Raw genomic sequence first — 27,525 nt, forward strand, 5'->3', positions numbered from 1 at the left:
CTACATCGTGGGCTGAAGGGCCTGTATTGTGCTGTAATGTTCTATGTTCCATGTGTTCTATGTAACATAGAATATTGCTGTACGGTACTGGCCCTTCAGCTCATGATGTTGTGCCTACCTTTTATGTATGTGGAGGTGGGCATGAAGTGAAGCTGCTTGTTCTTTTCTTTCAGGGTGACTGCCTTTGATGGCCGTCAGTCAGGGGCTCCACGGATGTACTCAGCCGAGTTGACCCTCCCCAGCAATACAGGTGAGACACTTGTTGTAAGTGAGAACCCCAAATACTGCAAACACTGAGAATCTGAAAACACTCAGCAGGTCAGACAGCGTCCATGGGCAGATACATAGTTAATGCTTCAGGTCTGGAGATTCAGCTGTGTCCTCAGTTGGAGCACCAGAGCCAAAGGAACAGCATTATTAATGTCACATTAAAGATTAAAGATTATCTTTATTTGTCATGTGTACATCGAAAATCAAAAGATATTGTGAAATGTGTTATTTGCATCAACAACCAACATGGTCCAAGGATGTGCTGGGGGCAGCCCGCAAGTGTTGCCATGCTTCCGGCATTAACATGGTATGACGACAACTTAGTAACCCTAACCTGTACAGAACGTCTTTGGAATGTGAGAACAAGCCCATGCGGAAGCACCCAGAGGAAAACCATGTGATCACAGGAAGAACATGAAAACTCCTTACAGACAGCAGCAGGAACTGAGCCCTGAATGCCCGTGCTGTAGAGTGTTGTGCTGGCTGCCATGCTACCATCTCACCCTTTGGCATTAGAGGGGAGATTGACAGTCAGGAAGAGCAAAGGGCGAGGAGAGAGTAATTGACAGGGTAAAATGGTTGTAACAAGAGAGAGAGGGGGATTCCAGAAGGATAGGGAGGTGGCATGGAGGGAAGTGTAGTGAGATGCAGAGAGAAAGTGAGGGTTTGAGGGAGGGAGGATGAGACAGAGGAGAGGTGAGACAGGGGAAAACTATGGGCTTCCTTCCCGAAGTTGGTTTGGTTTGACCATGTTCTTACAGTTTACCATTCACTTTAGAGAATACAACTTACCACTCATCAGGAAAGTATAGAAACTCTTTATCATGAGGAGTTTAGAGTAAGATGGGTGACATTGGCCAGGTTCAAGAACTGAATGAAGGGAACAGCTGTGCATCTGTACAGTGGCCCTGCAATTGGGAGCAGTGAAGCAAAGGTAGAAAAGGAGGATGATGCAAGCTACAGAGAAGAGTGTTAGCTTGTGCTACTGGATAGTATATTCACGAGATTCCAGCATGCCCACCTCAACAACTGCCCCACTGAGCAGCTGATTGGATGAAATGGGAGCAGGTTTTTTTCTATCTACAACCACTAAAAGAAAATGTTCAGAAGTGAGAATCATTGAACCATGTATGGGACAGTGCAAGAGGGAGGCTGTGCACTTTCACCTGTGCCAGCTCTGACTGTGCCCTACGGTCGGACCCCAGCCCCGGGCACATGGGGCTGGGCTGAGAGCTGTAGAAATAGCCAGTGAGATGACTGTTCTGACCAATGGGATGGAGACAAGGTCTAAAGTCTGTCCCTGAGGTTGGGAGCCATCCATTCCACTCAGCCGTGGGAGTGCGTGTGTGGGCAGTTAGTGACAGGCAGTGATGCCAGTGGGTTTTGACTTTACCAGGATGGTCTGCCCCAGAACTGCTGGGCAAACATCAGAGGAATAGGCGAAGAGTTGTCGCAGATGGAGCATATTCTATATGGGACTCCTGCTCTTCATGATTCTTATAAATCACTTGGCTGAGGAAATGGAAGGATGGGTTAGTAAGTATATAGATGGCACAAAGGTTGGTGGAGTTGTGGATAGTTCTGGTTGTCATGGATTACAACAGGACATTGACAGGATGTAGAGCTGTGCTGAGATGGTGTTCAATCTGGAAAAGTGTGAAGTGATTCACTTTGGAATGCCAAATTTGAAGGCAGAATACAAAGTTAATGGTAGGATTCTTGGTAATGTGGAGGAACAGAGGAGTCCACATCTATAGATCCCTCAAGGTTGCCTTGCAAGTTGATAGAGTGGTTAAGAATGTGTATGGTGTGTTGGCCATCATTTGTCAGGGGATTAAGTTCAAGAGCCCCAAGGTAATGTTGCATCTCTCTAAACAGTGGATAGATCACACCTAGAGTATTATGTTCAGTTCTGATTGCCTTATTATAGGAGGGATATGGAAAGTTTAGAGAGGGTACAGAGAAGATTTACCAGGATGCTGCTTGGACCAGAAGGCATGCCTTCAGAAAAAAGGTTAAGCAAGCTAGGGCTTTTGCATTTGGAGTGAAGGAGGATGAAAGGTGACTTGATAGAGATGTACAAGATGTAAGAGGCACAGATAGAGTGGATAGTCAGAGACTTTTTAGCTAAGAGAAATAGCTTAAATGAGAGGGCATAGTTTTAAGGTGATTAGAGGAAAGCATAAGGGGGGATGTTAGAGAGAGGCGGGTACATGAAACACCCTGTTGTTGGTGGTGGTAGAGGCAAGTACATTAGGGATACTTAAGAGACTATTAGAAAGAAAAGTGGAGGGCTATGTGTGAGGGAAAAGTTAGATTGATCTTAGAGTAGCTTAAAAGGTTGGCACAACATAATGGGCCAAAAGGCCTGTACTGTAATGTACTGTTCAATGTTCTACATTCAATGGGACATCAGTGGATGAGAACAGCATTCAATGAGGGGCCTAATGGGATATTAGTGGGAAGGGAGCTGGTGAGGGACTATCCCTTGGGACATGAGTGGGGGTTTGAGAGTGTCTGATGCACCATGTCAGGCACTGAAGAGGGTGAGGGGGTAAATGGTCAGGCTGCCACTGCCACTATGTATTGGGTGTGAATATTTTCAGTCCCGCAGCAAAAGGAAACCTGCTTTTGTCCACTGTCGATCCCCCAGCATCCCAAACAATCTCAGTGTTCACGTGCCTATGGGTGACCAGGGCTTATATCAACTGAGGGCCTGTAGATTAATCTTCAGCGCTCTGTAGGTTTAGCAGCCCAGTGTTTGCCGTGAGATGGATAGGCAGTTGAAGGAGGCCCTGTGTGAATAACTCTTTATTACACAGTGGAAACATGATTGGATTAACAAGGGTGTTGTAAGTTCATGCTCTGATAATGAAGGGCTTCACTGTGTGTCATAGGTGGTGCAACCATTTCAGTTCAATTTTGTATTTCCATTCAGACATGTCTGTCCATGGCATCGTTGACTATCATGGTGAGGCCTGTCTTGGGTTAGGGGAGAGTATTCCACCTCATATTCTGCATGGGTAGCCTCTAACCCGATAGCGTGAAAACTGATTTCTCTAATTTACTGTAATTTTTCCCTCCTCCCAATTTCCCTATTTCCATTCCCCATTCTGGTTACCCGTTCACATCTTCTCCTCAGATGTCCATTACCTCTCTCTGGTTCCCCTCCTCCTCCCCTTTCTCCTATACTCCACTCTCCTCTCCTAGCAGATTCCTTATGCTTCAGCTTCTCCCCCTATCACCTCCCAGCTGATCACTTCATTTCCTCTCACCCACCCACTTACCTTTCCCCCACCTTCTTAATCTGGCTTCTTCTCTCTTCCTTTCCAGTCCTGATGAAGGGTCTCGGTCTGAAACGTTGACTGTTTGTTCCCTTCCATCGACGCTGCCTGACCTGCTGAGTCCCTCCAACGTTTTGTGTGTGTTGTTCAAGATTTCCAGCATCTGCAGAATCTCTTGTGATTCTGACATGTTGCTCATTTGATATCCTGACCCTTTAGTTCAATTGCTTTCGAGAGCTGCGGGGTAGTGATGGGTCTTTGGTGTTTCCTTCTGCTCTGGACCACTTCTCTCCATGTGCTTAATTCCCGCAGTGTTCCAGGGTTATGGAAAAATCATCAGTCGATATAAGCCGTGCTGCGCTGCCATGTGTACTTGAAGCACTGGGTGACACTGTTACACCGACAGGTGGTTTAAGACTGCCGAATGCCTCGGGTAGAGGGGAAATCCCTGGTGCAAAGGTCAGGGGAATGTAACACTGCCACTATTACCACAGGGTACACCAACGGCAGCTGCCAAACATACAGACTCTCCCATCCAGAGGGACAAGAGAGGCAAGCACTGCCCCCAACTTGACCTAGAAATTGTGGGGCTCCACTGAGAAATTGGGGGAGCCTAGGACTAGAGAGCATGGCCTCAGAATAGAGGTACGTTCCTTTAGACCTGAGATGAGAAGAAATTTCTTTAGCCAGAGGGTGGTGAATCTGTTGAATTCATTGCCACATACAGCTACAGAGGCCAAGTCATTGAGACAATGAAAAGTCTTTGTCCGAGATGTTAACTGTTTATTCCCCTCCACAGATGCAGCCTAGCCTGCTGAGTTCCTCCAGCATTTTGTGAGGGTAGGACGGAGTTGGGGAGAGGTTCAGACAGTGAAGGCCCTTTCCCTGCTGCGGTCTCTGCTCTCTCTTCCCTCCATTCAGCAGGGGTGGGAGGAGCATAGACCAGTGTTACAGCAAAAACAATCTATCTCCCGTTCTATCCGTCTCTGTGTTGAGTGTGTCAGGAATTTCGCAGATATTGAAGGGGTCACTGGCTCTGTGCCCAGACAAGGGAGCTGGGTATCAAATGGCTGGGGAGCAGCTGCTAAAGGAACCGTTGAGATCAGGTGTCTGATTGTAAATGCCGCTTGGAGCAAGGCTGCTAAACTTGCTGCCACAGGGTATGTTTCTACACTCAGTGAGTGGAAGTAGAGCAGAACTGCACTGAGATCTCATCCAACAGCTGGTAACGTCTCAGTGAGCAGGGAGCATTCGATGAATTCCACAAAGACACAGATCCCCGTTAAGTCCTCCAAGCAGAGTGACACATTCAGGAATAGAGTCAGCAATGATTAGAGAAAATGCCCCTGTGTACAGGAGGGAGAGGCTTCATCATCTGCCCACTCTCCATCATCGCCTCTTTGGTCAGAGCAGGCAAGGTCACCAGATTCAGATGTATTTACATCAAAATACACAGTGATTCAGGGATTAATCTTCGAGTCTGAATGAAAACACCACAGTTGTCACTGACTTAATCAAAATCTGTGTGGATGAGTCAGTGCCTTTGAAAACATACTGAACATATCTAAATCAAAAGCCATGAATGAACCAGGAGATGGGTAGTCTGCTGAGGGATAGATCTGTGGCATTCAAGACCAGTGATCTAGAATTGTACAAGAAGTCCAGGTATGACTTAAAGAAGGCTATCTTAAGCTCTGGTAGGGTTTGCAGGCCATTACTTCCTACAAAGTGAAACCTAACAGCATGATTGGAAGTCATGCTTCCCTCCCAGACGAGCTCAATGCCTCTTATGCATACTTTGAAAAAGAGAATAAAACTATAGCTATGTGAGTCCCTATAGCATCCAATGACCCTGTCAGCTCTGATTTGGAAGCCAACATCAGCACATCTTTCAAGAGGGTGAACTCTCGCAAGGCATTAGGCCCTAATGGTGTACCTGGTAGGGCACTGAAAACCTGTGCCAACCAATGGGAATGTTCAAGGACATCTTCAATCTCTCACTGCTGCAGTCAGAAGTTCCCACCTGCTTCAAAAGGGCCACAATGCCCAAGAAGAGCAGGGTGAGCTGCCTCAGTGACTACCACCCAGTGGCATTCACATCCACAGTGATGAAGTGCTTTGAGAGGTTGATCATGGCTAGAGTCAATTCCTGCCTAAGCAAGGACCTGGACCTGCTGCAATTTGCCTATCGCCACAATAACTCTACAGTGGTTGCAATCATCACTGGCGCACCTCAATGATGTATTCTTAGCCCGCTGTTCTACTCTCTCTACACTCATGACTGTGTGGGTAGGCACAACTCAAATGCTATCTATAAATTTATCAATAACACAACTGTTGTTGGCAGAATTTCAGATAGTGACAAGGAGGCATATAGGAACAAGATAGATCAGCTGGTTGAGTGGTGTCACAACAACAACCTCACACTCAAATATCAGTACAACGAAAGAATTGATTGTGGACTTTAGGAAGGGTAAGTTGAGGGAACACACACCAGTCCTCATTGAGGCATTAGAAGTGGAAAGTGTGAGCAGTTTTAAGTTCCTGCATGTCAACATCCCTGAGCATCTATCCTGGGCCTAACATATTGGTGCAATTACAAAGAAGGCTTGACAGTAGCTATATTTCATTATGAGTTTGAGACGAATCGGTATGTCAGCGAAGACACTGACAAATTTCTACGAATGTACCATTGAGAGCATTGTAACTGGTTGCATCATCATCTGGTATGGAGGGGCCACTGCACAGGATAGGAAAAAGCTGTAAGCTCAACCGGCTGCGTCATGGGCACTAGCCTCTTCAGTATCCAGGACTCCTTCAAAGGCAATGCCTCAAAAAGGTATCATCCATGATTAAGGGCCCCCTTCACCCAGGACACGCCCTCTTCTCATTGCTACCATCAAGGAGGAGGTACAGGAACCTGAAGACACACACTCAAAGTTTCAGGAACTACTTCTTCCCCTCCAACATTAGATTTCTGAATGGACAATGAACCCATGAACACTTCCTCATTATGTTATTCTCTTTCTTTTAGCACTACTTACTTAAATTATTTTTTTGATATAGTTATTGTAATATATCATTTTTATTACTATGTGTGGCAATGTACTGCTGCCATAAAAAAACAATTTCATGACCAATGCTGGTGATATTAAATCTTGTTCTGATTCTGCCAACAATGTTCAGCAGAACACAAACAGCAGTAACAACAATAGAACAAGACAACAACATCAAGCAAATTCTTTTCCCAGTCATGCAGCCTCATCACACACACAGACAGAACTCCAACCCCTTACCACCTAACTTGCAAACTCGTGTTTACTGCCCTCGACAAGGAGGTAGTAAGCTGTTCCAGAACCATTGCAGTCCTTCAGGTGAAGGTGTTGTTGGAAAGAGCTCCCAGCTCATCACACTGTTGAGAAAGAGGAACAGTGTGCAACCTGGAGAGGAGAACCTGGTGTCCTTGTTGTCTGCGGTAAGGTTGGCGGTCTTGCAACATGCTCTAGGTCTAATCTGGGCAAGTGACTACAGGGCATTTTGTGTCACCAAACACCAGCTTCAGTTTTAGCACATGAAACTAAGCCAGTCATCTGGACATTAAAGGTGCATATATCAGGATGTTCCTTATCGACTACATTCAATACTACCATCTCCTCAGACTATTATTAATCAATAAGCTTCTAGACCTTAGCCTCAATACCTCCTTGTGCAATTGGATCCTCAATTTCCTCACTTGTAGACACCACTCAGTTCAATTGGCAACAACATCTCCGCCACAATCTCCATTAGTGCAGGTGCACCACAAGGCTGTGTGCTTAGCCCCCTGCTCTACTCACTTTACACATACGACTCTGTGGCTACGCTGCAATGCCAGATTTAAGTTTGCTGACAACACCACTGTTGTAGGCTGAATCAAAGGTGGTGACAAATGGTAACAAAGGTGGTGACAAATAGGAGGGAGATTGAAAATCTGGCTGAGTGATGTCACAACAACAACCTCTTACTCAATATCAGCAAGACCAAGTTGCTATTATTGACTTCAGGAAGAGGAAGCCAGAGCCAGTTCTCATCAGGGGAGCAGAAGGTGGAGAGGGTCGGAAACTTTAAATTCCTCTATGGTTATCATTTCAGAAAAAAGCACAGCAGTGCCTCAACTTTCTTAGAAGTTTGCGAAGATTTGATCTGACATCTAAAACTTTGACAAACTTCTATAGGTGTGTGGTGGAGAGTATATTGACTGGCTGCATCACAGCCTGATTTGGAAATGCCAATTCCTTTGAATGGAAAATCCTACAAAAAGCAGTGGATACGGCCCAGTCCATCACGGGTAAAGCCCTCCCCACCATTGACACCATCTACACAAAACACTGTCCCAGGAACACGACATCTATCATCGAGGACCTCCGCTACCCAGGACATGCTTTCTTCGCGCTGCTGTCATCAGAATGAAGGTATGGGAGCCTCAAGACTCACACCACCAGGTTCAGGAACGGTTATTACCCCTCAACCATCGGGCTCTTGGACCAGAGGGGATAACTTCGCTCAACTTTACCTGCCCCATTATTGAAATGTTTCCACAACCAAAGGATCCACTTTCGAAGACTCTTCATCTCGTGTTCTCGATGTTTATTGCTTATTTATTTTATATTATTATTATTTCTTTCTTTTGTATTTGCAGAGCTGGTTAGCTTTTGCATACTGGTTGAACACCCAAGTTGGTCTTTTATTGATTCTGTTATTATTATTGTATTCTGGACTTATTGAATATGCCCGCAAAAAAATTAATCTCAGGGTTGTCTATGGTGACATAACGTACTTTAACAACGGATTTACTTGAACTCTGAAGCCCACATGACCCAGTGCAGGAGCTGTAATAGGTATCTTTCAATTATTTACTAAGGGGTACAGCGTGGTAACAGGCCTTCCGGTCCAGTGGGTCCGCTCCATCCAATTACACCCATCAGACTAATTAACCCATATATCTTTGGAATGTGGGAGGAAACTGGAGCACTCAGAGGAAACCCACGCAGTCACAGAGAGAGCTCCTTACAAACAATTTTGGAATTGAACCTGGGTCACTGATGCTGAAAAATATTACACTAACTGCTACGTTACTTTCCCACCCCTAAATATCAGTTTGTTTAAAGGATGTTAAAGTCATGCCTGGTAATTCTGGAAGGGACAGGGTCAGGTTTGGGAGCATATGTTTGCTGTAATAGCATTACGCTAACTGCTATTCTACCATGCTGCTGCCAGATACCGAGGCCTTTGTTAGCCGCAACCAGAACAACTGTTGAGTCTGGGCACTGATCAGCTTGTTGTGCTGCAGAAAGGACGGTGTGTGAAAGTTATTGCTCTTCCTGTGTGAACGGGATTAAACATTGATGCAGTGGAGGAGTTTGAGACAATGAGGGAATTTGTTGGGGTGAATGTTCTGAGATGTGAGTCCCTAACAAGAATTTGTAAAATGGGAACCTGTCCGTCAATGGGCAAGATCGGTAGGAACCAACACACCAAGGGAGAGGAGCTATGGAACTTTTTCCTAGACAAACTCTTCAACCTGTAGCTACAACTCCTGGCCTGGGAAACTGAGGCAACAATTCAAAGTGAGCAGCGAAAGAACTGAGTGCCAACTTCTGCTCCTGCCTGTGGTGACTTGGTACCATGTATGGAACATCTCGCAGGTTTCTGAATCATCAGGATCAGAATCAAAATCAGGTTTATTATCACCGACTTGTGTCATGAAATTTGTTGTTTTGTGGCAACAGCACCATGCAAATGAGAGCAAAACCTTGTGGGAGTGTTCCAGACTTCAGAAATCTGATGGGAGAGGAGGAAGGTGTTCCCAAAATGTTGAATGTGTGTCTTCAGCCTCCTGTGACCTCCTCCCTGATGGCAGGAATGAGAAGAGGGCATGTCCCAAATGGTGGGGATCCACCATGATGGATACCTGAGGTATTGCCTTTTGAAGACGTCCTTGATGATGGGGAGGTGGTTGGCTGCTGTGTGGCCATAGCTGGAATGGTCCCACAGGAACAGAGGTCTATGGCACTAGGATCTCACGTACCTTGTGGCCACATCTTGGCTGAAATCGCCATTGTGGGTTTAGCAGCCACACGTGAGGTCAGAGGGATTTACATCATCATTTCTGACAGCCATTCAGTGACGAGCGATGGTCCCTGTCAGCACAGTAAGATCCCACACCAGGTCAGCTTTGCAAAAGGGTCAACATTGGCTAGAAAGTAAAGAAGTAGCAAACTGCTTCTGAACAGTATGGCAGCGTAGTAGTTAACGTAACTCTTCACAATGCCAGTGATCAGGGACCAACAGACCCTGGGACAGCTTCTTCCACCAAGCCATCAGACTGATTAATTCACATTGTATTTCTATGCTATATTGACTGACCTGTTGTACATACTATTTATTACAAATTACTATAAATTGCACATTGCACATTTAGACGGAGACGTAATGTAAAGAGTTTTACTCCTCATGTACGTGAAGGATGTAAGAAATAAAATTAATTCAATTTCTGCCACTGCCTGTAAAGAGTTTGAGTGTTCTTCCTGTCACCGCATACATTTCCAGGTTAGTAAGTTGTGGACATGTTATGTTGGCACCAGAAGCATAGTGCCACCGCTTGTGGGTTGCTCCCAGCATAACCTTGGACTACGCTGGTCGTTGACAGAAATAATGCATTTCATTGGATGTTTCAGTGTTTTGATATACATGTTACAAATAAAATTAATCGTTGTCTTTATAATAAAGTCTGTCCTGGACACCATCCACCTGTGGGAGCTGGCCAGGTGCCACTATCTCAGCATGATTAACCTCCGATCTGGGGCACAGCAACACCTCCTGAGGAGGGTGGGCCTGGTGGACTATAGTTTGGCTCCCACTTTAATCAAGTTCCCACAGCAGGGCACAGACTCCTGACACTCTCCTCTGGCATGCAGCTTCACCTCCCTAAGGATGTTTTCTGTTTATCTATTACAGCAGAGACCTCAGCAAACCCAGCAGGGAAATCTGCGTGAGTGGACAACTAATGCCTCTGACTCATCCCACTGACCAATTCCTCTGACCGGTCCTACTGACCCTCCCACTGACCAGTCTCACTGACCGATTCCTCTGACCCTTCCCACTGACCGATCCCTTTGACCAATCTCACTGATCCATTTCACTCACCTGTCCTAGAAACCCTACCAGACAGACCCACTGACCCCTATGGACAGATTGCACTGATCTCTACGGACAGGTCAAACTCCTTAAACCGCCACGGATTGGACTATCAGAGGAGTGTGGACCTGAATCTGTGGGAATCATTTCACACATCCCATTGCTGTGGTGTTACATGGAGTTGTGCTGTGGACTCAGTGCCGATGGGGTTTAACCAGAACCACGACAAATATCGCTCCATCTGATAATGGGACTTCGCTGGAAACCTTCACCACATGGACCTGACACAGCCCACGGTCAGCTCCAGTTTGCCAGACTGCCAATGGTCAGCTCCAGGACTCAGGATGGCCTGCGGTCAGTTCCAGGACTCAGGACAGGCAGCACTGACTCCCTCAAGCCAATGGCAGAAGCACAGGGTCTTCAGTGCTAGAATGCCACTCTGGACTACACAGTGCTTGGGACGGCCCAGCCTGGGGCCTGGAATGCAGACATCAATGTCTTCAGTCACAGTCAGATGTGTGCTGGTGCCCTCAGTCCTGTCCACTTGTTGTCCTGGGGGAGTGTGTCTGATCCTCCCTCACCCACCACCCACCCAGTGACTGCTGTTGGAGAGAAGGGAGGGAGTGCTGTGATTTGGACCCAGAGGGAGTGACAGGCCAAGGATTGATTTCCAGGTCAGGATGGCATGTGTCGGAAGTTGGGATCCCTTCTCCTGTAGCCACTGTTCTGCTGGGAATCGATGCAAAGGGACCAAAGGGAAATCACCGCTGGGGCCCTGAGGCTGTAGAAGGTGACCGAGGACTCTCCCCCATCCTCAGAACACTTCCCAGCCTCCCTCACACACCTCCTCTCTCCCTGTCCTGCCCTGACCACCTTCAGGGCCTTCCAAATGAATGAGTCCCTATCCTCATTGCCCACCCTCCTTAACACTCCCCAACCAGGGGAGGTGAGATACCTCACCTGGAGGGATGCAAGAATGGGTACAGGATGGGATGGGTGAACCCCAGTGTGATGAGGCTGCCTAGGGTTCTCACTAAGCTGTGGAGAGATATTCCAGTGCTGGCTGAGTAACATCAGGAGAGGTGGTTGGGGTGAGAGGTAACAGCTGCTTGGGGATGCGGACCGTTGGGATGCATTTTGCATACTACTGGCAAATTATTTCACTCTGTACATAGAGTGGGGTGGGCTGCTTGGAGAATTGTATGTTTTATTCTAGAATGATGTGGGAAGGACTATAGCAGCAACTGATTGTTCTGTTTCAGGGAGACATTTACAGCTAAAATTATAAAACATTTATTAATATTTTGAGATGTAAGGCTTGTATCAAGTAGTCTTTGTCTGAAGGTGCACTGCAGAGACCTATGTTAATAAGGGGGGAAATGGGTGGACAAATTACATTGCATGTCCTCCCAAGAGGGAAATAGAACATAGAATAGTACAGCACAGTACAGGCCCTTCGGCCCACAATGTTGTGCCAACCCTCAAACCCTGCCTCCCATATAAGCCCCCACCTTAAATTCCTCCATATACCTGTCCAGTAGTCTCTTAAACTTCACTAATGTATCTGCCGCCACCACTGACTCAGGCCATGCATTCCACGCACCAACCACTCTCTGAGTAAAAAACCTTCCTCTAATATTCCCCCTTGAACTTCCCACCCCTTACCTTAAAGCCATGTCCTCTTGTATTGAGCAGCGGTGTCCCGGGGAAGAGTCGCTGGCTATCCACTCTATCTATTCCTCTTATTATCTTGCACACCTCTATCATGTCTCCTCTCATCCTCCTTCTCTCCAAAGAGTAAAGCCCTAGCTCCCTTAATCTCTGATCATAATGCATACTTTCTAAACCAGGCAGCATCCTGGTAAATCTCCTCTGTACCCTTTCCAATGCTTCCACATCCTTCCTATAGTGAAGTGACCAGAACTGGACACAGTACTCCAAGTGTGGCCTAACCAGAGTTTTATAGAGCTACATCATTACATCGCAACTCTTAAACTCTATCCCTCGACTTGTGAAAGCTAACACCCCATAAGCTTTCTTAACTACCCTATCCACCTGTGAGGCAACTTTCAGGGATCTGTGGACGTACCCCCAGATCCCTCTGCTCCTCCACACTACCAAGTATCCTGCCATTTACTTTGTACTCTGCCTTCGAGTTTGTCCTTCCAAAGTGTACCACCTCACACTTCTCCGGGTTGAACTCCATCTGCCACTTCTCAGCCCACTCCTGCATCCTATCAATGTCTCTCTGAAATCTTTGACAATCCTCTACACTATCTACAACACCACCAACCTTTGTGTCGTCTGCAAACTTGCCAACCCACCCTTCTACCTCCACATCCAGGTCATTATTAAAAATCACGAAAAGTAGAGGTCCCAGAACAGATCCTTGTGGGACACCACTAGTCACAACCCTCCAATCTGAATGTACTCCCTCCACCACCACCCTCTGCCTTCTGCAGGCAAGCCAATTCTGAATCCACCTGGCCAAACTTCCCTGGATCCCATGCCTTCTAACTTTCTGAATAAGCCTACCGTGTGGAACCTTGTCAAATGCCTTACTAAAATCCATATAGATCACATCCACTGCACTACCCTCATCTAGGGTCAGGCAGATTCTGGGAGATTGTACCCAAACTAGGGTTTTGGCTCAGGCTGGCCAGGGTCAACAGGATGCCCATGGGGGGCCCGTACTGCAGCTGCTGGCTGACCCTGGGGGAAGGTATTGTTGGAGTAGGAGTGAGGGTATAGGCATCGTTCACTTGTCCAAGGGCAGTGTCATACTCACCATTTACTCATTAGGCACCATTTGGAACTGCACCCCTGTTTGAATTGTGTTTATCATTGATAGAGTTTGGGGATGTGCTGGAGGCTGCTGAGTGGATGAAGGTAGAATATAGAACATTACAGCACAATACAGGCCTTTTGGCCCACAATGTTGTGCCAACCTTTTAACCTACTCTAAGATCAATATAACCCTTCCTCCCACACAGCCCTTCATTTTTCTAATATTCATGTGCTTATCTAAGAGTTTCTTACATGTCCTTAATGTATCTGCCTCTGTCGTAACCCCTGGTAGCATGTTCCACACACCCACTGTAGTGTATAAAAAAGTTACCTCTGCCATCCCTCCCTTCCATTGGAGTAAAAGTGGGGCATGATCATGTCCTCTGCTTTAGCAGAGGGACACTGGAGCATACAGTACCCTCAGCAGCTGTCCAAAAGCTCTGGGAGAAGATTATGCCTCTTAAAATTAGCCATCTCTGCCCTGGAAAAAAGTCTCTGGCTGTCCACTCAATCTGTGCTTCTTATCATCTTGAATGCTGTATTAAGTCACCTCTCATCCTCCTTCACTCCAAAGAGAAAAGCTCCAGCTTGCTCATCCTATCCTCATAAGACATGCTCTCTAGTCCAGGCAGTATCCTGGTGAGTCTCCTCTGTACCCTAATGAGGTGACCAAAACTAAACACAGTACTCCGAGTGGTCTAACCATGGTTTTATAGAGATATAATGATATTGAGATACATCCTAGGATATGCTGGGACACATCATCTGTGATGTAAACTGAGGTCATCGTGTGTTTCGGGTCTTTCAACGTTAGATACTCTTGCCTAGTCAACCCAGCCACGGTTGATCAGACCCAGGTTTGTGTCCCAGCAGCATTGATCTACGGGTCACATCTCTTGATCCATAGCCATCTGGAGCTCACTCAGCAGCCTCTATGATGGTCCTGATGACTTTTCTTTGCAATCCTCATAATGCCAAGGAGAGAGCAGGTTCTGCACGGCAAGCAGCCCAGCAAAACTTCTACACCCTGCTTCTATAGGCTTGCATCATGCCCTCCACCCATCTCTGGCACTGCTCTACCAGCTCCTGGTATTTGGCTTTCTTACGCTCAAACACCTCCTCAATCCAGTCTTCCCAAGGAACTGTCAGTTCTACCATGACCACCTGAATTGTGGTTTCTGACAGAAGGACCATGTCAGGCATCAGGAATGATGAAAAAATGAAGTCAGGGAACTTCAATTGCTTACCAAGATCAACTTTCAGTTGCAAGTCGGATGCTGTGGCGAGCAAGCCTGCTGGTGATCTGGGCTGAGGCTGTGGTTGGTCTCTAGCTTTGACAAAGGCTATGGGCTTTCTGAGTTGGCGGAGGTGCCTACAATTATTAACGGCCGAGAAGATTCCTTCTACCACTGCCTTCCATACCTGATCATGGTGCCGGCAGTAGCAGCCTTCTCCCAGAGCTTTTGGGTAGCTGCAGAGGGTATGTTGTAGAGTCCCTCTGCCAGGACAGAGAGGACATGATTGTGCTTCACTTTTGTCCCAAGCAAAAACATTAGCACCACCATGACCTGCACCCACTTTAATTGTGTTAATTGATGGAACATGGACATGTGCTGGAGGCTGCTTGGCACATGCAGTGTCACTAGGCTGTGGACAAACAGCCCATCAGCCGCTCTGTGAGCAGTGCTCCCTTAGACAGCTAAACCTTTCTGTCATGCATCCCACTACCTCCACTCCTGTTTCCACCAGCTAGTGTTACCGATCAACCCCAGCTCATCAATCAGATCCCCAATCCTTCCCCCCTCTATTATTTGCTTAGTTCCTCCACACATCTTCCCTCCTTGACCCTCTACACACACTCTTCCTGTCCATACATTACCCTGGTGTCCCCACACTTTGCACTGCCAGACCCCACATAGCTCATCCTGCCCCACCAGGGGCAGGGTGGTACATGGTGACGCAGTACCCTGAGTGTTTAACGCTATATATGACCACTAGTGCCTCCAAGGTGGGTATTCAGAAGTCATGTGGTCTCCTAATCCAGCTCCCATTCTCTTACTCTCAGCAACCATGCTTTAACCAGAGTCAGCACCATGAATCAGTGTAACCAGAAGATCAGGTGAGAACTTCCATAGATCATTCCAAGTCCCATCCACTCAACACGGGATTCAGAGATCTGGACACAGAAGTGAGGCAGGGTCCTCAGCACACAGGAGAGGAATCTTCTCTACCCATCGCAGCAGGCTGGGGTTCAAATTCCAGTCTGGAGACTTCAGCCAAAAATATAAAGCATCCATTCCAAGGCAGTGCTGAGGGAAGGTGACAATGTGGAAAGGGGTCGAGCTCAGGTCCTGTGTTTGGGCCTGGTTCCATGGTATGTGCTTGGTATCATTCTCTCCAGCTGACCACTGTCCAGGCTCTTTACCCTCACCCTATTCCTTTGCCCTTGAACAACATCTTGGTGTAAATGGCAGGATCTCCCCAATCAACAGAGGCAAAGAAAATTCATCCAAGCTACACTTTAATCTCAACTAAGTTGCATTCAACAACCTTATTCGCTTTTCTTTAAAAAAAGGTTTATTCATTAATGGGAAAACGTACTACAAAATAAATTAGCAGGTGGGATGTGCAACTTTCCACAGAACTGTTGCCCCTGTGTGACCGGCTTGAGATGGCCATGCGGGACTTCCCGTTGCCGTCACAAGTAGGGGTGGCACTGGAGTCCTGGTCTACCTGTTGTCAGTACGAGTAAACCCTGCAGATTTATTACCACTGTACAGACATGTTTACAGAATACAGTTACTCATTCACAGAGCTGCACCACACTCCCATTCTCCCTCCCAAAGCCTCACCATCAACAAGCCAGTCAATGAGGAGGAAACACCAGCAGGTACTGGAGACCCCCCCTGAGGCTCACACCATCCTGCATCATTCTGGAGCTTCCTCCAGCAGCATAGCAGGAGCACCGCAAGGGCTCAGAAAGACTTTGTCAAGGGCACAAAGGTGAAAGATGCCCGTCACCAGTTACTGAATCAAGACCATAAGATATAGAAACAGAATTAGGCTATTCAGCCTAGAGTCTGCTCTGCCATTCCATCATGGCTGATATATTTTCCGTCTCAGCCCCATTTTCTAGCCTTCACCCCTGAGATCCTCTGACAATGTTTCTAATCATAAATGTACCAATATACCCAATAACTTCCACAGATTCTCCACCCTCTGGCTAAAGAAATTCCTCTTCATCTCTGTTCTCAAGAACCATTTGTTCTCGAACAGCCAATTTCCTATGATCCATGTACTGTGAATTTATGGGCTGTTTATTTGCCAATAAAATCCCCGACTTTAACCCCTCCTAATGTTTTCACTTCTACCATTGGATGCATTTCTCTCCTGTTCTAGCTGGGTTAGTAGCCCTCTGCCCCAACCCGGGACCTGACCCCATTCTAGTATCCAACCTGGAAACGGCAGCCACAGCCAAGGTGATGAATTCCCTCATAAGTTGGAGAATCCTTCAGAATCTTCAAAGTTAAAGCTCCTTCCCTTCAACCAAAACAAATCCAATTGCTCAGTGAACAATAGTGATTCCACTTCCAACTGATTTGTTGATGTGAGACACACTGTTGTGTTCTAACAGTGTGATGCGACACCTTCCACTGTATGAAAAACCATGTCCTAGTATGGACAACCTATCAAGCCGCAGTGTAGTTTTCATCTACTTTTATATGTAAGGAGATAGTTGAGTATTTCACTCGGTCTGGTTACTAACTTTCAAAGCCGTCCCTCAGATGGGTTTCCTTCATGGCTTGTGAAACATTAATTCATGTATCGAAGTGGATTATTGGAGATGGTGACATTAGGGAACCAAGCCCTCACTGGTCCCTTTGTACATTAGTGGAAGGTCCCACACTCCCACTGTGAGAGAGGAGAGAGGATGAATGGCCGTACTGACTAGGAATTATTCCTCATCAACCTCCCCACGCACTTGTCCTATTGGCAGTTCTGAGAGCTTGCGTCCACTAACTGCCTGCTTCGCTGTCTATCTTCTGAGAACACACCAAATGTGTTCCTAATGAGCAGGCGTCGGGTTGGGGGGGTGGCACAATGGAAGTTACTAGAGGCCTGGTTCCCTCAGTTTTTTCTATTGGAAATCATACTCTGTCCCAACTGGGGCATCTGCTGGATTTCAGGACCTTTCCAAACTCGCCTCCTGTCCAAGAGGATTTTTACACAGATCAGGAAGCATACCAGCACTCCTGCTGTCTAGTCTGGTCTGGGTCTGTGTGCACCAGGTTAGCAAACAATGGAATCCCTGCCCCAGCAATGGGTATCACAGATACCGAGACATAACCCACTCTGAACAGAAGCCAGCCTCGCACTCTGGGAGGTATAGACCCCTGATCAAAGCCTACTATGATATGCCAAGAGAAAAGCAAGGTTGGATTTCCTTCAAAGCCTTCCTACTCAAACAGTGGATCCTTGACAAAGGTTTGGCCCCCATCCTGCTTACTTCCTCTGTGAGACTCATGGCAACTCTTGTTACGCCTTGCTGGCTCAGACCCTGGCACAACACCATGGCCAGTAGAGGATGGAGGGAACTGTTCCTCCCAAGTTGCAGTGTGCCGCGGAGTCCACAGCGAGACAACCGCAAAGACGCTGGCTCTGGAGCTGAGGTAGGAAGCAAGGATGCGTGGTGGGGGTTGGGAAGGGGATCCCAGAGGGACTGGCTGTGGGGAAGACAGGAGGAAGGGGCTCAGGGTATGCAGAGACATCTCCATAGATCAGTCAATAAATTAAAAAATGGGAATTATAAATTAAATATAATGAAAACATACCGCAGTGCAAATGTCAATGTAAATCGGAGAGAAGCAGTCTCCCTGTGTGTCCACACCTCCCTACAGGTCACTGGGGAGCTCATCCCACCCAGACACCTCTGCAGAGGGGCAACGCAGACAGCACACACAATGAATGCCCCACTGACTGTCACCAAGAGACCAGCCAACGGAGACTGTCACTGTGAGACTGAGCCACACTGACTGTCACCGAAAGACTGATGGTGACCATCACCGAGTTAATGACCCACAGAGAATATCACCAAGACTGACCCGTGGAGACCCTCACTGAGAAATTGACCAATAGTAAATGTAACTGTCTGGGTGGGGGTGACAGGGGGTTTCTCTGGGTGACACTGACGGGCGAGGGCATCTCTCTGGGTCAGTATATCATTCAGGTTTTGACCGGAGCGTCTGCTGTGGGAATTCTGCCATGCTAGACACTCCTCTTCGGCTTCACATGTCACAGTCTGTGAACAACACACAGCGGGATGATTGGGGGGTTGGGGGTGGAGCTCTTACTTGGCAGCCACCAGCCAACATTGGTGCTCAGTAAAGGCCAGGATCACGCTCGTCCTATAGGACATATTTCATGCATCGCTGCACATTCTCCGGCCGGAAGCTCCTCACTCTGGTCTGCTCACATACAAAGAGTTCTTGAGGCTGGAGCAGGGGGTCAGCTGCAGTCCTTTGAACCCCTGTTCTCTGTATGTCTGGTACATGGGGCCGTTTGAGGAGCCAATGGCCCACTGGTCAATGTTACTCATGTTAAAACCTGATGTCGCTCTCTGCCTTCCTCTGGCTACAGTGCAGAGATATTCAGCATCATCTCCCATGTCTTGTCGCCACCACACTCGCTACATCACAACTTCACCGATCCTTTACTTCTGGTGCAGAGTTTGGACTTGTGAATCTTTGTGACTCCTGTCTTGCCAGCTTCTTCCATCAGGCAGCAATGAGCAAACGCACCAGGCCCTTCGTTAGCCTCCTGGTGTCTGCCGCTTGGGTCTTGAAGCCTGTCCCTCTCACATACTTGGACACATGTACTCCAACACACACCCACACATATACTCTTAAGACACACCCATACATACATGTACCCCAACATGAACCCACAAATGCACGCCAGCACGCAGCCACCCACACACGTGTACTCCAACAGCACCCATGCACATGTACTCCAACATATACCTCCTATACAGATATGTGCACTCCAACACACAGACCTCACATATGTACATACAGACCCCACACGCATGCATACAAACACGGGCAATCTGGGGAACCTCAGCTACATTTACAGGACTTGACGATCATATTAGATAGCTGTTCCACCTTGGGGGTTCGCCCCACATAGTACAGGATGGTGAGGGGCTCCAGATCCTGGGGGGCACAGCAAGGTGATGCTGAGGCCTCTGGATTCAGCGTGTTGTACAGTCCCAGCACCTGTCAACAAAGGGAGAACAGCTCACTAGATCATTTATCTCTCCACAATAACACCCCACACACCACCTCACCCAGCAGCTAAAACCTAAACTCACTGAGAGGGCTGAGTGCCCCATTTGAATCTGCTCTGCAATTCCATCATGGCTGATCAACCCCATCCCTCTCAACACCATTCTCCTGCCTTCTCCCCATAACCTTTGACACCTAATTAAGAATTTATCAACCACTGCTTTAAATATACCCAACAACCTGGCGTCCACCACCCTCCGGCTTAAGAAATTCCTCATCTCAGTTCTAAAGGGACATCCTATTTGGAGGCTGTGCCCCCAGTCCTAAACTCCCACACTATAGGATTATCCTCTCAATATTCAATGGGTTTCTCTGAGATCCTTCTTCATTCTTCTAAATTCCAGCAAGCACAGGGTCATCAAACGCTCCTCATACATTAACCCTTTCATTCCCAGGATTATATTCAAGAACTTCCTCAAGACCCTATTCAATGGGCTTTTGGCTTTTTCCATCAGCTCAGTCAAAACACGATTCATTACCAAGGGCAAATAATAAGGCAGGGATAAGCGGAGCGACCGTTGTGCAAGTGGACCACTTTTAGAGTGGGGAATTTTTGCCTCAGCAGGCTTCGGCAACAACAGACAAGGTACGTTTCTGGTAAGTTTCTTCTTCATTCTTCCTTAGTTAGTGCAATGAGAATGCTCCGGGGATGTGTTGTGTTCTTTGTGTAAGATGTAGGAACTCTGGGAGACCTCCAGCCTCCCGGATAACCACACCTGCACTAGGTGCACCGAGTTGCAGCTCCTCAGAGAACGTGTCAAGGAAATGGAGCTACAACTCGATGACCCTCGGCTCATATGGGAAACAGAGGAGGAGATGATAGATAGCAGAGAGGGAATGGAAATGGGCAGACAGAGCAGAGTGGCTGTTTCCCTCAGTAATAAGAATACCACTTTGGATACTATTGGGGGAATGACCTATCAGGGTGGAGCTGTGGCAACTGGATCTCTGGCACTGAGTCTAGCACAGTGGCTCGGAAGGGAATGGGGGAAAAGAGGAAGGCTGTAGTGAAAGGCAATTCCATAGTTAGAGGAGTAGACACAAGATTCGATCGATGTGAAAGAGACACCCGGATAGTACATTGCCTTCCAGGTGCCAGGATCAGGGATGTCTTGGATTGGGTCCAAGGCATTCTAAAGGAGGAGGGTGAAGAGTGTCTTGGTACATATTGGCACCAATGACATCGGTAGGAAAATGTAGTTAGGTGGTAAGCTGAAAAGCAGGAGCTCCAGGATTGCTGCCTGTGCCACGCACCACTATGGACAAGAATAGGATGATCTGGTTGAGGAACTGGTGCAGGAAGCAGGGCTTCAGATTTCTGAATCACTGGGATCTCTTCTGGGGAAGGTATGACTTGTACAAAAGGGACAGTTATACCTGAACCCAAGGGGACCAATATTCTTGTGGGCATGTTTACTAGAGCTGTTGGGAGGGTTTAAACTAATCTGGCAAGGGAATGGGAACCAGAGTAATAGGGCTGAGGATGGGAAAGTTTGCATCCGATTAGATGCAGTGTGCAGTGAGACTGTCAGAAGGACGAGACAAAATTTCCATCAGTGGAATGAAATGCAGTGTAGTATGATGACAAAATCAAAAAGGGTGGCAAATACTGGATTGAAGGTGTTATATTTGAATGCACATAGTATATGGAATAAGGTAGGTAATCTTGTAGCACAGTTAGAGTTTGGTAGGTATGAATTTGTGGGCATCACTGAGTCGCGGCTGAAAGAAGATCACAGTTGTGAGCTTAACATCCAAGAATACACCTTGTATCGAAAGGACAGGCAGGTAGGCAGAGGGGGTGGGTGGCTCTCTTGGCAAAAAATGAAATCAAATCCTTAGGAAGAAGTGACATAGGATCAGAAGATGTAGAATCCTTATGGGTAGAGTTAAGAAACTGCAAGGGTAAAACACCCTGATGGGAGTTATATACAGGCCTCCGAATAGTAGACAGGTTGTGGCTGCAAATTACAACAGGAGAGAGAGAAAAAAAACACGTCAAAAGGGTAATGTTACATATAGTTACAAATAGTTATGGGAGATTTTAATATGCTGGTAGGTCAGAAAAATCAGGTTGGTGCTGGATCCCAACAGAGAATTTGTAGGAGGCCTACAAGATGGCTTTTTAAGAGCAGCTTGTGGTTAAGCCCATGAGGGGAAAGGGAAAGGCTATTCTGGATTGGATGTTGTGTAATGATTCGGATTTGATTAGTGAGCTTAGGGTAAGTGAACCCTTAGGAGGCAGTGATCATAATATGATAGTATTCAACCATGCATTTTGAGAGGAAGAAGCTAAAGTCGGGTGGATAGCATTACAGTGGAGTAAAGGGAATCACAGCAGCATGAAAGAGGAGCTAGCCAAAGTTGATTGATAGGGGATTGGAGTTTCTGGGAACAATTCCGAAGGTGCAGGATAGATACATCCCAAAGATGAAGTAGTATTCTAAAAGCAGGATGATGCAATCATGGCTAACAAAGGAAGTCGAAAACAACATGAAAGCAAAAGAGAGGGCATATAACAAAGCAAAGATTAGTGGGAAGTTAGAGGATTGGAAAGCTTTTTAAAACCAACAGAAGACAACTAAAAAAGCCATAAGGAGGAAAAAGATGAAATATGGAGATAAGTTAGCCAATAATATAAAAAAGGATGCCAAAAGCTTTTTTTCCAGATATATAAAGAGTAAGAGAGGTTAGAATACATAACAGACCACTGGAAAATAATGCTGGAGACGTAGTAATAGAACTAAATAAGGATTTTGCATCAGTCTTCACTGTGGAAGACATTAGCTGTATGCTGGAATTTCAAGAGTGTTAAGAGGCAGAAGTAAGTGCAATTGCCATTACTAGGGAGAAGGTGCTTGGGAATCTGAAAGGTCTGAAGGCAGATAAATCACCTGGACTAGACAGGCTAGACCCAGGGGTCTGAAAGAGGTAGCTGAAGGGATTGTGGAGGCATTAAATATAACCTTTCAAAAATCTCTAGATTCTGGCATGATTTCAGAGGACAGGAAAATTGCAAATGTCACGCCACTCTTCTAGAAAGGAGGGAGGCAGAAGAAAGGGAATTATAGGCCAGTAAACCTGACTTCGGTGGTTGGGAAGAGGCTGGAGTCTGTTTTTAAGGATGAGATCTAAGGGTAGTTGGGAGGCACATGATAAAATAGTCAGCTGGCTTCCTTAAGAGAAAATCTTGCCTGACAAATCTGTTGGAATTATTTAAGGAAATAACAAGTAGGATAGACAAGGGAGAATCGGTGGATGCTGTGTTTTGGATTTTCAGAAGGCCTTTGACAAGGTGCCGCATGTGAGGCTGCTTAACAAGTTAAGAGCCCATGTTAATAAAGGAAAGATATGAGCATGGATAGACTATTGGCTGATTGGCAGGATGCAAAGAGTGAGAATACAGGCAGCCTTTTCTGATTGGCTGCCAGTGACTAGTGGTGTTCCACAAGGGTCTGTGTTGGGACCGCTTCTTTTTACATTATATGTCAATGATTAGGATCATGGAATTGATGGCTTTGTAGCCAAGTTTTCAGACGATACAAAGACAGGTGGAGGGGCAGATAGTGTTAAGAAATCAGTTAAGCTGCGGAAGGACTTAGACAGATTGGGCGAACGGACAAAGAAGTGGTAGATAGAATACAGTGTCAGGAAGTGCATGGTCATGCACTTTGGTAGAAGGAATAAAAGCATAGACCATTTTCTAAACAGGCAGAAAATTCAAAAATCCAAGGTACAATATTACTTGGGAGTCCTCATGCAGGATTCCCTAATGGTTAACTTGCAGGTTGAATCGCTGGTGAGGAAAGGGCATGCAATGTTAGGATCCATTTTGAGAAGATTGAAATATAAAAGGATGTAATGTTGAGGCTTTATCAGGCACTGGTGAGGTTTCACTTGGAGAATGGTGAGCAGTTATGGGCCCCTTATCTAAGAAATGATGTGCTGACAGTGGAGAAGTGGAGAGGGTTCAGTGAACGTTTATGAGAATCAATCCACGGATGAAATCATATGAGGAGTGTGTGATGGACTTGGGCATGTACTTGCTGGAATTTAGAAGAATGAGGAGGGGCAGAATCTCATTGAAACCTATCAAATTTTGAAATGTGTAGATAGAGTGGATGTGGAGAGGATGTTTCCAAGTGGAGGAGTGTAGGACCAGAGGGCACAGCCTCAGAATAGAGGGACATCAATTTAGAACGGAGATGAGGAGGAATTTCTTTAACCAGAGGGCAGTGAATCTATAGAACTTGTTGCTACAGGTAGTTGTCGAGGGCAAGACGCTGGGAGTATTTAAGGCAGAGATTGATAGGTTCTTGATTAGTCAGGGTGTGAAAAATTATGTGGAAAAGGCAGGAGAATAGGATTGAGAAGGAAAATAGAACAGCCATGGCGAGCAGACTTTATGGACTGAATGGCCTAATTCTGCTCCTATAGGTCTTATGGAGATTTACAGGGGTATTGCCAGGATTCAAGAGACGGAATTGTTGGGAGAAGTTGGACAATTATAGGAAACTGACGGATGATCTTATAGAGATGTGTTAAATAACGAGGGGCATAGATAGGATAAATACACTCAATCTTTTCCCCATGGTTGGGGAATAAAGAACTAGAAGGCAAAGGTTTGAAAGAGAAGGAAGAGACTCATTTCCCACTGTTGTCAGTAAGGAGTTTGTACGTTCTCCCCATGACCACATGGCTTCCTCTGCGTGTTCCGTTTTTCCCCTCATTCCAAAGATGTATGGGTTAGTCAGCTCATTGGCCACATGGATGTAATTGGGCAGCACAGATTCATTGGGCTGAAGGGCCTGTTACATGAGGTACCTCTAAAGAAGTAAAATAAATAAGTAAATCTTTTTCATCCAGAGAGTAATCAGTATATTGAATGAGCTGCCAGAAGAAACAATTGAGGCAGGTACATGAATAACATCTAAGAGGTATTTGGACAGCTACATCGGTAGAAAGATTTAGAGGGAGATGGATCAATCACAGGCAAGGTATATTGGTCGGCATAGCCTAGCTGAGCTGAAGGACCTGTTTCCATGCTGTAGGGCTCACCGTGCTGTGTTGCGTATCGGTGCTACGCAGGTAGGGGCATGGCCCAGCGCAGAAGTTTGCATAGTACCCCTTGGGCTCGTGGATCCACTTCCAGCCAAGATCCTGTCGAAAGTCGATGTACAGGGAGCGCACGCAGCAGTTATCCTCATAATGCCTGCAAAGAAATGTTAGCACATTGAGCGAATCCGCCAGACTCTGCCTTCACTTCCACTCTACAGTCTATGAGGTCAACACACGAGACCACAGACTATCATGAGGGGGCTGCGGTGGAGAAACCTGAAGATGATTCTACGGTGGGAGAGAATGGAAGAATGAGGAGGGGTAGCAGGCAATAGACCACAGGAGTGAAGGGTCAGGAATCGAGGACAATGAGGAACCTGTGAAGGCACCGAAAGGTGGGGCTGGCTCAAGCAGCCTAGTGGCCTTTGCCTGCCCTGATTTTCTTCTATTGAACAATGAACTTTAAAGTTCTCACCAATGTTTTCAAATCTCCACTATCCTCCCATCTCCCCAGTCAACCCCATCCACCCTGTGACCACAGCTGCCCCAGCCATAACCACATCCTCAGGAGAGAGCCTGCACCTGAGCTCTCCAATCCCCTTCCAAGGCCTGGAGATAATTGGCCAATGTAAATACCCCCATTGTGTAGGTGAGGGGTAGAATGTGAGGAGAATAATGTGGGATTAGTGTTGAATTGGTGTAAGCAGTCAATACAGACTCAAATCAGCCTGGGAGATGTCTGGAGTGAATGGGTTCAGATGGGTAAGTGGAGGGGCGAGTGAGGTTATAAATTTCGGAGTGGGGTGAGATCAACAGTGGAGGTCAGGGATTCAGAAATGGAGGAGTGTGAGTAGGGAGTGCAGTTTAATGATTTGGGAGTAGAGGTGAACAGTTGGGGTTACAGATTCAAGTGAGGGGCATTAGGGTGGAATGGGGGTCACAGATTTGGGAGTGGGGAGGGAGGAGGAGTGAGGTTTACAGGTTTAAGATGAAAGAGAGTGAGGGGGTGAATGGGAGGCATGGACTGGGGGCCATACCTGAAGCAGTACGTTGTGTCCAGTGCTCGTTTTTTCCTCTGTCGCTGCTGCTGATTGTCCAGCCGGTGGGGAGGTAGCACCATGAGAATGAGGTGGGGGTTGGTGGGACCCCGGCTCAGTAGCTTCTGTTCCTTGCGTTTCTGGAGACGGCCCTGGTCCCCCCGCTCTGTGTATTCGTAGTCATCGATTCCTGTGGCCGAGAGGAGAGAACTGCACTCTGTCACTGACCCTCAATGCACTGCACCAGCCCATCCATCTACCCCCTCCACTCTCCACAGTGCACCCTCACCCTCACCTCCTCCTCTACATCCCATGCCTCTCAGAACCTCCCATCACATCTACTGCACCTTCAGACAATGCATCCTAGGAAATCTCTGTGGGTAGACACTGCCGTCCTCTGTCCTCGCATCCATTCCAGTCCTCTGCTCATCACCCTTCTTGGGGACCTTCACTCCCCAGTGAGGTACAGGTCTGTGAACAGAGAGGGTGTGGATGGGGAAATGTCTCAGGATGACCATGGCATCAGCCGTAAACAAAGTTTCTTTGGTCATTGAGTGGAAGAGGGAGAATGTGGACTAAAGGATGTAGGAGTTGTGAAATGCACAGTAGGAGGACATGGCCTGTAAGTCAGGCTGGGTACAATGTCCACTTCCAGAGAGTAAAGGACAAGGGAAAAATCCCAGCAGAGACATCCGTCACGTGGGCTTAACGACCTTTTGTTATCCCATTCCCAGTTATCTGATCCAAAACATATATTCATTTTCTCTTCCCACGGATGCTGCTCAGTCTGCTGAGTTTTTCTGTTTTTATGGCCCCATTTGGATTATATCTTTCAAGATGGCGGTGCGTTCAATTGCTGCAGCTTCTATGGGGTCATCCAGAGGTGTTATGTCTTTTATAAATGTTTTTTTTTACTATTGCAAGACCCTGCTGGACATTAAGGAAGTACTGCAAGTCTACCCCATCAGTGAGTTGCACATTGGTGGAGAAACTGAAGGAGCTGGACTTGATGTGGATTGTGCTACTACCTGCATCAGTGAGGTGGAGGGATCGGTACGCAAAGGCAGTGTGCAGTCTAACAGCAAGTGGTTGTCTTAGTCACTTTTCTTGTGATCACGAGAGCCTGCTGGACATTGTTGATGTGGAGTTCTGCAAGTCTGATTCACTGATTTATTGGCCCATGCCAGGGGAGCTTCATGGCCTCAATCATAGTGAGGACTAGGCCTCAAGCTGCCGAGGAGAGAGGTGTCAGTACTGGGGCGCTCCACCGGAGGTGGTATGGCGCAGCATCCAAGCTGGGGTCAGTACTGCCCCCAGGTGCTCACTTGGCAGAAGACAAGCTGTATTTTGTTCAGCTGCAGACTGCTGCAATATTCATGGACTCAGGGTCTTGGACTATATAGATGTTATATCTTTATAAGTTGTGTGTGACTGTTGATACTGTGTTTTGAATGTTGGCCCTGGAGTATCACTGTTTTATTTGGCTATATTCATGTATGGATGAATGGCAATTAAACTTGAACAGGTTGCTGCTCTATTAAACTCTAGTTAGGCCTTACTTGCAGTATT

General features: G+C 46.8%; 2 protein-coding genes across 8 annotated transcripts in view; one reads left to right on the plus strand and one right to left on the minus strand.

The window, feature by feature from the left end:
• Positions 1 to 12,012, plus strand: part of ttll5 (tubulin tyrosine ligase-like family, member 5) — a 508,510-nt gene extending 496,498 nt beyond the window's left edge. For 2 of the 6 annotated variants that reach the window (XM_063045953.1, XM_063045964.1), the window contains exons 32-33: positions 174 to 250; positions 3,867 to 10,083. In XM_063045953.1, the coding sequence (XP_062902023.1) occupies positions 174 to 250; positions 3,867 to 3,931 (142 nt within the window). In that variant the 3' untranslated portion in view covers positions 3,932 to 10,083. Of the gene's footprint in view, positions 1 to 173; positions 1,294 to 3,603; positions 3,841 to 3,866; positions 10,084 to 10,550 lie in introns of those variants that run through there. The other 4 variants (XM_063045983.1, XM_063045976.1, XM_063045993.1 and 1 more) reach the window with 4 other exon arrangements.
• A 4,039-nt stretch (positions 12,013 to 16,051) lies between these two features.
• Positions 16,052 to 27,525, minus strand: part of tgfb3 (transforming growth factor, beta 3) — a 28,129-nt gene continuing 16,655 nt past the window's right edge. Inside the window, exons 4-6 of one of the 2 annotated variants that reach the window (XM_063046041.1) lie at positions 25,957 to 26,146; positions 24,920 to 25,073; positions 16,052 to 19,792 (exon numbers count right to left, since the gene is read on the minus strand). In XM_063046041.1, coding sequence (XP_062902111.1) covers positions 19,634 to 19,792; positions 24,920 to 25,073; positions 25,957 to 26,146 — 503 coding nt within the window. In that variant the 3' untranslated portion in view covers positions 16,052 to 19,633. The remainder of the gene's footprint in view (positions 19,793 to 24,919; positions 25,074 to 25,956; positions 26,147 to 27,525) is intronic. The other variant, XM_063046031.1, reaches the window with a different exon arrangement.

This window comes from Mobula hypostoma, chromosome 1 (genome assembly GCF_963921235.1).
Source record: "Mobula hypostoma chromosome 1, sMobHyp1.1, whole genome shotgun sequence".
NCBI lineage: Eukaryota > Metazoa > Chordata > Chondrichthyes > Myliobatiformes > Myliobatidae > Mobula > Mobula hypostoma.